The sequence below is a fragment of the Emiliania huxleyi genome (assembly GCF_000372725.1).
Source record: "Emiliania huxleyi CCMP1516 unplaced genomic scaffold EMIHUscaffold_50, whole genome shotgun sequence".
NCBI classification, from domain to species: domain Eukaryota; phylum Haptophyta; order Isochrysidales; family Noelaerhabdaceae; genus Emiliania; species Emiliania huxleyi.
In genome coordinates, this window is record NW_005198243.1 from 1 (window position 1) to 10,770 (window position 10,770).

At 64.1% G+C, this 10,770-nt stretch overlaps 1 protein-coding gene across 1 annotated transcript; it reads left to right on the forward strand.

Annotated features, from left to right (window-relative positions):
- Window positions 1-2,931: 2,931 nt before the first annotated feature.
- Window positions 2,932-5,603, forward strand: EMIHUDRAFT_211674 (hypothetical protein; the record flags this gene model as incomplete). Its single annotated transcript, XM_005766674.1, has 4 exons — window positions 2,932-3,535; window positions 4,848-4,990; window positions 5,194-5,352; window positions 5,556-5,603. 4 exons carry the CDS (start codon window positions 2,932-2,934, stop codon window positions 5,601-5,603), a joined length of 954 nt encoding a protein of 317 aa, XP_005766731.1.
- Between the last annotated feature and the right edge of the window lie 5,167 nt (window positions 5,604-10,770).

The window sequence follows — 10,770 nt, forward strand, 5'->3', positions numbered from 1 at the left end:
TGCGCGTCACTCGGCGGGTCGCACTGCTCTGGAAGGCACCGAGATGTACCTTTTTGCGCAAATGGTCAAATCAAGGTTTTGTAACGCGAGCTGTGCCACAGTGAAATGGAACTAGCCGAAGCCACGCACCGAATCGCCGGCGTTCCTTTGGCAATCTGCCACGCCCTGGGGATGGGGGGAGAGCGGGAGACTACGGGGGAAGGACCCTCAGTGCTGAGAGTGAGTGCACAGGGGTTGTGCGCCAGGCCCTCCAGCTCGGCTCCAGCGAGAGAGAGAATTCTTGATACGAAACCACGACGACACACACCAGTCGACTCGCAACGGTTGCCTCCATGAACGGCGGAGCTATTCTCGCGCCCACACCACACCTGGCTCCAACGTGGACACGCCCATAGCTGGGGACACTACTAGGTCACGCATGGCATCACAGAAGTTTTATCTCTGGGCCCCGAAAGGCATCTCTAGCAGTGTCGTTACGCATGCCCCCTCCCCTCCTGGGCGCATGCGCCTCACGTCTCGCCAGAGCATAAGCCCTTGGCGTGTGGCGAGACGAGTTTTTCGCCATCGCAGCGAGCAGCAAGCCGCCCGCCGCAAACAGCCGGAGGCATCGCCACGGCACTGACTGCGCCGCGCTCCCGCACCCGTCGACGAAGCTCCCCCCGCGGAAGACCGCGCGTAGCGACGCCTTCACGATCGAGATGAGCGCGCTCGAGGCTCGCCCACCTACTGCCCCTGAGAGTTGGTTATGAGTGGGCTCGGCTCCCCCCCTTGGGATCGAAGCTTCCACGACCTCACACCCAACACCACAGGTGGGATCAGAGAGAGACTCCGCACCGGACACCGCCCGGGCACAGACCCCCTACCCATCGGATCGCACAGGGCCCCCTCGGAGCAGCCCACACACAATCACGCATCGGCAGAATTAGTGCCTGAGTCAGGCAGACAGCACAGACAAGGAGAGGAGAGAGAGGAGAGAGAGAGAGAGGAGAGGGGAGAGGGTGAGGGTGTGTGCACACGTGTGGAGAGGGAGGGTGTCTGTGGTGGGCTGTAGTCGTACTACGTGGTTAAAACCACGCGCCCCTCAGGAGCTTAAGGTAGAGTGGAGCGTCCCAGACGCCTCGGTACCTCCCACCGGGTGAGACCATCCGGATCTGCCCAGCCCGCCCTCCGGACAAGCTGGTCCCCGCGATGGCCCACGGTCCTCCGTCGCCTGGTTGGCCCCCTGCCTCCCGGTTGACCCCCCGGTCCCCGTACTCGACCATGAAACAAACTCAAAGTCCACCACAGCCACCAGCCTCCACCTCCACCCGCGAGCCGCCACCTCTGCCGCCCGCGACGCCGCCCGCCGCGTCAGATAGCCACGACGCGCGCATCGAGTCGCGTCGGAGAGCCGCGCCGCACCAGCAGCAGCATCTGCACCACCAGCAGCAGCAGCAGCACCACCACCACCACCCGAGAGAGAAGCGCACCTGCCCGACGCCGCCCGCCGCGTCAGACGCTCGCGACGCGCGCGTCGAGCCCAGTCGCACAGCCGCGCCTCGCCAGCAGCAGCATCGGCACCAGCAGCAGCAGCACCACCACCACCACCAGCAACAGAGACAGGCAGTGCAGGCGCAGAGGCGCTCGCAGAGCGGCGCTCAACGCCGCGCACGCCACGCTGCGGACCGTCGGACGAGCGCACCGTACGTCGTCGGCGAGCCGCTTCGCCAGCCGTCTCGCGAGAGAGCGGCGCCGCCGCGTGCGCGCAGCAGCCGCCGCGGCAGAGGCGAGCCGCGGCGACGTCCGCACTAACGGATAACGGCCATTGGCGGTTTCGCTCTCTCTCTCTCTCGGCTCCAGCGAGTAGAAAGTCTTTTGGCCTGTACGAGGGTTTCCGGCAACCCAGAGGGAAACCAGAGGGTCCCCAGCACTTTGCGTTTCCGGAAGTTTCCAGGGAAACCAGAGGGTGTTTGGTGCTCCATTCTGTTTCTCTCGAGTTTCCCTCGGGAAACTCGCGAGTTTCCCTGAGTCTGAGAGCTGGTCTGGGGCAAAATCTGGGGCAAAATTGAGGAAATCGGCACGATACCCAGGTATTTTCCAGGTATACCGGGGTTTTCCAGGTATACCCGCAAAATACCCGGTATTTTGCCGATTTTGGCCCCAAAACAGCCTCAGACACGGCTCAGAGCCCCCCCAAAATGACGAATTCCACGGAGTTTCCCCGGGGTTTCCCGAGGAAACTAGAGGGTGTTGTAGGGAAACGAGCAGGAAACACGGAAAGGAAACCAGGTAGGGTGCGAGAGGAAACCCTCGTACAGGCCAAAAAGTCTTGTCATCAACAGAGTAGACATGAAGGATCTGACCTCAGGGCCAATGTGGCCAAGCGCTGGTACCGTGGTTTTACCTCACACCCATGGTCTCACAGTGTGCCGGCAGAGAGTCGCCGAGCACAGTAAATCAGTATCGCTCAGCGCTTCACACAAGCCCGCACAAGCCGCAGCACAAGTGACTGAGGGACAGTGAGGGCGAGCCCATCGCTGTCACAGCTGTGGCGGCCGCATAGTAGGCTGTGCCATCTGTGTGCAGAGCGTGTGAGCAGCAGAGGAGCTGCTTTCCAGGCTTCAGGCGCAAAGAGATGCATGCCACCGAAGGCGCTGTCGAGGTTCGCCGAGCGCGGCGCAGGTTGGAGGACACCGTCACCGACGAAAGTGCGTTGGACTTTTCACTCCGGACAAAGACCGCTGCACAGCGGACGGTATGGGCCGTGCAGCGGTCATAGCGGCGAGGCGCGGGACCGTCTGTGGCGAAGTGGGTCGCGTCCGGACTAACGAAACGGTCTCGAGGTTTCGCTGCCAAATCACGGGGGCCTGTTGTGCATCGTCGCTGTGGCTCCTGTTGCCACCGTGCGCGGGTTCTTCTCACGGCTCGTGCTCCTCAAAATTGTGCCGCGCCATGCCCCGCGGCGCGAAGCCCAAGCTCTACTACAACCCCGAGATGTCGACCCACACGCACCCGTGGGCTCATGTCGAAAAGCGAACCCGCGCCAGCGACGTCTACGAGCACTTGGACCGCGCCGGGCTGCTCGGCTCGGTGCAAGTACTCCCGGGCCACAGCGCGTCGGACGAGGAGCTGCGCACCGTCCACACGCAGCGCCACATCGACGAGGTCGGTCGCATGACAGCCGCCGCCCGCGCCGACCCGACGAACCGTGAGCTGTGCGAGCCTGACGGGCCGGGAGGCGTCTACTACTCGGGGCACGCCGACGCGGCCGCGCGGCTGGCCTGCGGCTGCGTGATCGACGCGGCGGTGGGCGTGCTGCAGGACTCGAAGAATGCCACCGCCACCCGCGCATCGCCCGGCGACAAGGCTCGACGCCGCGCGCCGCCCGCCTTTGCCATTGTGCGGCCTCCAGGGCACCACGCGGGCGCTGACCCGACCGACGGCCACCACGCCGAGGGCTTCTGCTTCTACAACTCGGTGGCGGTGGCGGCAGGGGTCGTTCTCGCCTCCGGCGACGCGAAGAAGGTTGCCATCCTCGATTGGGATGTCCGCCACGGTAAGGTGTGAACAGCGTCTCTTCACACCCACTGCTGTGAATAGGTTGCCATCCTCGATTGGGATGTCCACCACGGTAACCTATCGGGGAAACGGGGAGATATGGGGAGATATGGGGAGATAGCTGCCGTCGGTGCCTCGCAAGCAGCAGCACGCTCTTCTCTTCTCTTCTCTTCTCTTCTGGGGCGCAGAGCCCCGCCCGGAGGGGTGTGAACAGCGTCTCTTCACACCCACTGCTGTGAATAGGTAACGGCACGCAGAGCCTCTTCTACGAGGAGGGCCGCTGCCTCTAGAAGCCGACTACGTCTTCATGTACCCCACCCAGCACTCGGTAGGACACGTCCTCCGCCGCTGTGTTCCGCTGTGTTCCGCTGTGTTCTCACTGTACTCCCATCCGTTGTCTACACGCGGTGCTCTGAACACACACTGCGCAAGACCGTCTCCCCGCCCTCATGTCGGCGTCTCCAGCACGCAGGTCGCTGCCTCTACATCTCCCTGCACCGCTTCGGTCGAGCGGTGGTACCCCGAGACCGGCGCTGTGAACAGCGTCTCTTCACACCTACAGGCTGTGAACAGGCGAGCGGTGGTCCCCCGAGACCGGCGCTGTGAACAGCGTCTCTTCACACCTGCAGGCTGTGAACAGGCGAGCGGTGGTACCCCTTGACCGGCGCTGTGAACAGCGTCTCTTCACACCTGCAGGCTGTGAACAGGCGAGCGGTGGTCCCCCGAGACCGGCGCTGTGAACAGCGTCTCTTCACACCTGCAGGCTGTGAACAGGCGAGCGGTGGTACCCCGAGACCGGCGCTGTGAACAGCGTCTCTTCACACCTACAGGCTGTGAACAGGCGAGCGGTGGTACCCCGAGACCGGCGCTGTGAACAGCGTCTCTTCACACCTGCAGGCTGTGAACAGGCGAGCGGTGGTACCCCGAGACCGGCGCTGTGAACAGCGTCTCTTCACACCTGCAGGCTGTGAACAGGCGAGCGGTGGTACCCCGAGACCGGCGCTGTGAACAGCGTCTCTTCACACCTGCAGGCTGTGAACAGGCGAGCGGTGGTACCCCGAGACCGGCGCTGTGAACAGCGTCTCTTCACACCTGCAGGCTGTGAACAGGCGAGCGGTGGTACCCCGAGACCGGCGCTGTGAACAGCGTCTCTTCACACCTGCAGGCTGTGAACAGGCGAGCGGTGGTACCCCGAGACCGGCGCTGTGAACAGCGTCTCTTCACACCTGCAGGCTGCGAACAGGCGAGCGGTGGTACCCCGAGACCGGCGCTGTGAACAGCGTCTCTTCACACCTGCAGGCTGTGAACAGGCGAGCGGTGGTACCCCGAGACCGGTGCTGCGTGCGAGACCGGCGGCGGCGGCGGGCAGGGACGGAACCTTAACGTGCCGTGGACGAGCGATGGACTGGCAGACTCCGACTACCTCGCCGCGTTTCGCCTCGTGCTGTGCCCGGTAATAATAAGAAGAATAACAACAATAGCAGCGTGGGGGGGAATAAACAAGAATGGTCATGATAATAATCAGAATAGTAATAATAATAACACTAATAATAGCAGCCTCGTGCTTTGAAAAGTGGCTTGCGTCCCCCCCCCCCCCCCCACCCCCCCTCCCAAAGCAATGTGTGAGCGTGCCTGAAGAGAGCGCCTCACTCTTAGAGCATGGGCCACAAGGTGCTGGCGCAATTCTCGCCCGACTTGCTGCTCCTGTCTGCCGGCTTCGACGCCGCCGACGGGGACGCGCAAGGCAAGATGAAGGTGACGGCCGCGGGGTTCGCCCAGATGACGCAGCTGCTGCTCAGTGCCGTCGACTGCCCCGTCGCCGCCGCCCTCGAGGGAGGGTGAGACTCGCGGAGATTCGCCGAGATTCGACGAGATTCGCCGAGATTTGACGAGATTCGCCGGGATTCACCGGGATGACGTCGAGGGTGGGCGAGAGCCGCGTGTGAGGAAGAACCACTTCTCGCTGACTCGGTATTCCGCCACTGGCCCAGCCACCTGGCTGATGCGCGCTTCTGCAGGGACAACTCGCGCGTGTGGCGTGCGAGTGCGAAGGAGCGCCTCCCTGAGTCAACGACTGGCTGCTCGCTCTGCAGGTATAACTCGCGTGTGACGTGCGAGTGCTGCGAGGCCGTACTGCGAGTGCTGCTCGGCTCCGCGCCGCCGGCGACCTCCCCCACGCTACTCGCCCCGAGCGTTGAGCCGACGCTGCGTAGCGTGCTCGCACACAACGCGCCGCACTGGAGCGGGCTGCGCTACAGCGAGAAGGCAACGCCGCAGACACGCGAGCCGAGAAGTCGCCGAGAGGTAGCCGAGAGGTGGCCGAGAGGTAGCCGAGAGGTGGCCGAGAGGTAGCCGAGAGGTGGCCGAGAGGTCGCCGAGAGGTGGCCGAGAGGTAGCCGAGAGGTGGCCGAGAGGTAGCCGAGAGGTGGCCGAGAGGTCGCCGAGAGGTGGCCGAGAGGTAGCCGAGAGGTGGCCGAGAGGTCGCCGAGAGGTGGCCGAGAGGTAGCCGAGAGGTGGCCGAGATGTAGCCGAGATGTGGCCGAGGGACAACGTAATCAGTAGTGAATACGCTGATCGACTGCCTCAGGCTGTCCAAGACTTCTTCGCCGAGGCGGCGCGGGTGGGGAGCGCGCCTCGCGTCTCAAAGCGGCAGCGGACGGCGCCCGCTTTCGCCGACGAGGAGAGAGCGAACCCGCGCGCGGCGGAGCAGCAGAAGCTGGCGGAGAAGCGGGCGGCGAGGGAGGCGGCGAGGGGCGCGGCGGAGGAGGAGCGGGCGGAGAGCGCGGCGGCGCTCGCGCGCGCGGAGAGGGAGGTCAAGGCGGCGAGGCGGCGCTGTCGGGAGGCAGAGGAGGGGCTGCAGGTGCGGCGGAGGGGAGGGCGCCACGACACGTCCACGACACGCCCACAACACGTCCACGACACGCCCACGACACACCCACGACACGCCCACAACACGCCCACGACACGCCCACGACACGTCCACGACACGCCCACGACACGCCCATGCAGGTGGCGGAGGGGAGGCTGGCGGCGGCGCGGGAGGCGCACGCGTTGCTCGAGCGAGGAGCGGGCGGCGAGGAGGAGGAGGAGGAGGACGATGCAAACGGGACGACGAACCCGCGCGGCACCGTGTCCTCTCGTCCTCACCGGCCCTAATGAGTCTTTGGCGACTGACACTTCATCTGTCGTGATCAAGGCACCGTCCTCTGGTCCTCTTCAGTGCGTTGCGTGCCGGGCCGCCGCTGCTTCGCGCAGTTCGGCGATCTTGACGGCCGGCGCTGCATCGCTCGCGACAGCATCAGTCAGCTGATCCATCAGTGGTGAGTTCACCAGGCGTCGACGACGACGAGCTTTGGTTTCGTGCGACCGTGCTGCAGGCGATGCCGTGACGGCAAAGTGGTCTCTCGGCTGCGCCTCGGCCACACGCCTCCGCGCGTCTCGCGGCAGGTGTATCGCGACGACGTGGGCCAGTGGGCAGACGTCAAGTACGACGACGGCGACGAGGAGCGGAGGAGGCCGGTCGAGCGCAATCCCTCGAGATCACTCGAGATTTGGTGAGATAGGCGACGAGGAGCGGATGAAGCCGATCAAGCGCATCAGGGCGCGAGATATGGGGAGATACGGGGAGATATGGGGAGATACGGGGAGATACACGATCAGGCCCATCAAGGCGCTGTGGCGGGGGCGTTTGGAGGAGGAGCGAGCGAGCTGCGGCCCGTGATCACCCGAGATTGCTCGAGATTAGGCGCTCGAAGACTCGTCGTCGGACGAGGAGGAGGAGGAGGAGGAGGAAGGGGGGCAGGAGGAGGAGGAGGAGGGCGAGGAGCCAATGCAGGAGTCTTCAGCCGAAATGTAGTAGCGCGGATCCTGGGATGTAAGCCAAGGGGTCGGCCTTGCACGTTCGGTCCGGCAGAGTCTCAGAGCTAGAACACGCGTGCGTGACGGTCGACTACGGGTTGTTTCAAAAATGCAACACCTGTGTGTATGGCCACCTCAGATCTCACCTCGGCACACGGCGCCACCTCGGCTTACCCACGTCTCACACAGTTTACGGCTTTATTAACACGTCTCAGTACTAAGGTATCTAGGCACCCGCGTCAGTACGGTACTACCCGCGTGGCGCGTGCGTGCGCGAACGCGAGCATCCGCAGCGTGGCCGAGAGTCCTGCAGCACCGGCGAAATCATCGCCTGCGCTGCCACTCCAGTTGACCGCTTTCGTCTCGGCCGGCGGCCTAAAAAAAAGAAAGAAGAGAGACAACCCAAGGGAGGGATGGGAGAACGGCACGCCGCCACCACACAGGGATTTTAAGAGCGTCCAGACAGCGTGAAAAACAAAAGAAAGAAAACAGACAACCCAAGGGAGGGATGGGAGAACGGCACGCCGCCACCACACAGGGATGTTAAGAGCGTCCAGCCTTTTCTTTTTTATTTTTTGTGAGGAGCTTGATGGCTCGATGGCTCGCGCGAACTCGTCGCGGGCCACAGCGACTGAGCGCCTCGGGCTGATCCCAGCCATAGACAAGAGGAACACGACTGGTTACAAGAGCGTGACCTACAACTGCAGCAAAAAGAAGTTCCAGTCCCGAGTGCAGGATGGCGGCACGCGCTTCCTACTGCGGTGGGACGAGTTTGAGGTCGGGACACGGGCGCTGCCCGACAGAAACGGGACGCAGGTCATGATGGGCAAGGATAAAGGGCCGCTCGGCTCAGGGAAGGGCCGTGAGCTCAACGCGGAGGTGGCCAGGATATGCCTCGCGCTGCACAGAGCGCGGCCATTCACGCACCTCGCTGCGACGGATGGAGGGAAAGACACGCCGAATAAGTGGGTGGGGGATAGGTTCGTACCGCGACCGGTAGTGTCGTATGGGGTGTACGAAGTGAATAGCAGGCCTGCCGCTGCCCTCGCCGGCGGGTTCGACTCGCGCAGCAGCGCAGCGAAGCACAGCCACCGCACGACGCAGCTCTCGTCCTCCGGCTGCGCTGGCAGCTCGAAGCCGCGCTCTTGCGCCCACAAGCGGATGGCCTCCTCCGCGAGCAAGGCGTGAAAGAGAAGCGAGACGGCCGCGACGCGAGCGATGTCGACGGGGCTGTCGCAGCGGGAGAGGGCGCGCTCGACGAGCTCCCTGGGGAGGTCGAGGAGGCGGGCGGGCGGCGGCGCGTCTGGCGAGGCGCGGCGGTGGAGGCGGCGGCGAGGCGGCGCGAGCGGCGGCGCGGCGTTTTTCATCGCGAGGAAGAAGAAATCGCGCAGTACAAGGGAACTCCCAAAAAAGGTCACCTCAGAATGGCCGCGTTTTCGCTTCTGTTATCCTTCTCGATTGACGCTTCCTCGCCGGGACTGATCGTAATGTGCCAAGCTGATGGGAGTTGAGATGACGCTGTTCCAGCCAGGAAGCTACTCCCCGTGGCTTCCACCCAATGCAGGCGACACAGGTCCATCAGCAGGGCTCATATACAATGCGAGCGCACATGTGCGTAGCCGCGGGCAGGTGGCAGTGCACAGCCGCACACCGGCTGTGGCGGCTCGAATGCCCCCGGAGCAGGCGCACATCGCTTCCAGGGAGGGGGGCGCGCTTCTCTCCACGCCCCACCCCCCCCCTAGCATGTGGTGAAGCCTCTGGGGGGGTCGGGACCCCCCCCCAGTTATGAGGAAAACCCTCTGGGGGGTTGGGCCCCCCCCCCCCCCTAGCATGTGGTGGGCACCCCCCAGCAGTTCGTGGGCTAGGAATAGCCGCCAGAGAGCCGATTTTGCCCCAAAGTTGTGAAATCGTGGCTGAAAGTCCAATATCTTGGAGAATCTGACCAGTCTCAAGGCTCATGTAGCTCCAAAGGATGATCTTCCCCTGGAAAATGCTGCGAAATGAGGTGTAAAATCAAGGGCCCGGAGGGCCTGACCACGAGTCTCTGGGGGGTCCTCGTCCATGACCCCCCCCCTAGCATGTGGTGAAGGTGCTGGGGGGGTCGGGACCCCCCCCCTAGCATGTGGTGAAGGTGCTGGGGGGGGTCGGACCCCCCCCCTAGCATGTGGTGTGGAGAGAAGCGCGCCCCCCTCCCTGGAAGCGATGTGCGCCTGCTCCCGGCAGCAATGCTGGTCTTTAACTTGCGTATTGGGGCCGCAGCAGACTGCTGCCTGATTCAGTCAAGCCAGCGGTGCAGCGAGGCGTGCAGAATTCGCGTGGCTTTGTCCCTCCTGAGGCTGAGCGCGTTCAGACCCGGTGACCGGAGTTGGATCATGGATGGTTCGATGGAGCTCGGCGAGCTCCATCGAACCATCTCCATGGCCGGACGGCGGAGCGTGAGGTGGCGAGCGGAGAGATGTACCGCAAGACGAAAAAAACACGGATCTGACGCGATGTCACAAAACGTCAGATCTGGCTCACCCAGGGCTGGACCTAGTCGGATGACGGATGCCGCGTGACTGCAGCCCGTGAGCAGTGAGGAGAAAATGACTGTGCACTCCACAAATGTCGGCTCCGCAAGTGCCACCAAATTTCTGTTCCGATAACCTTTGAGTGTGACACTCGTACAACCCACCGATCGACGACAGGCTTACACACGATTCACTCTGTCCTTGTTGCCTCGCTGAACTCTCTCCGACGATGGCAAGCGGAGTGAGCGGCGGCGGCGCGTCGCGACCGCCGCCGTGCCGTCCTCCCGCGGGGCGGGGGCATGCGCAGAGAGGCGGTATGCGGAGGGCGCTGGTAGGGGTAGCTACGAAGGGGTGTGTGTGTGTGTGCAAAGAGGTGGGTGGGGGGGGGGGGGGGGGCTCCCGGCCCCCCAGGGGGAGGGGGAAGGGGGGGGGCGAGGAGCTCTTCCTTCACCGCCACCCTCTCCCGCCCGGCAGCCAACCCGCTATGACTTCCCTCCGCCCGCCGCCAGCAGGTGCGAGCGGAGGAAGTCGCGCAGCGCGCGCGGCTCCCCGGCGGCGAGCAGGGCGGCGTACTCGTCGCAAAAGGCGGGCGAGCACTGCAGCTGCTGCGGCAGGTAGACGTCGTGCAAGTGCGCCGCAAAGGGACGGCCGAGCTTGGCCAGCATCGCAACCTGCACAGTTGCCAGTTTGACTGATATTGATTTGTCATTCTGGCAATTCTCACTCTTGGCCGAGCTTGGCCAGCATCGCAACCTGCAGCGCCGCGACCGCCTCGAGCAGCTGCAGCGCCGCGGCGTCGGCGAGCCGGAAGTGGGGCTGCGAGAGCGCGCCGAAGCAGGCGGGCAGCATCCGCTCGCGGATGTAC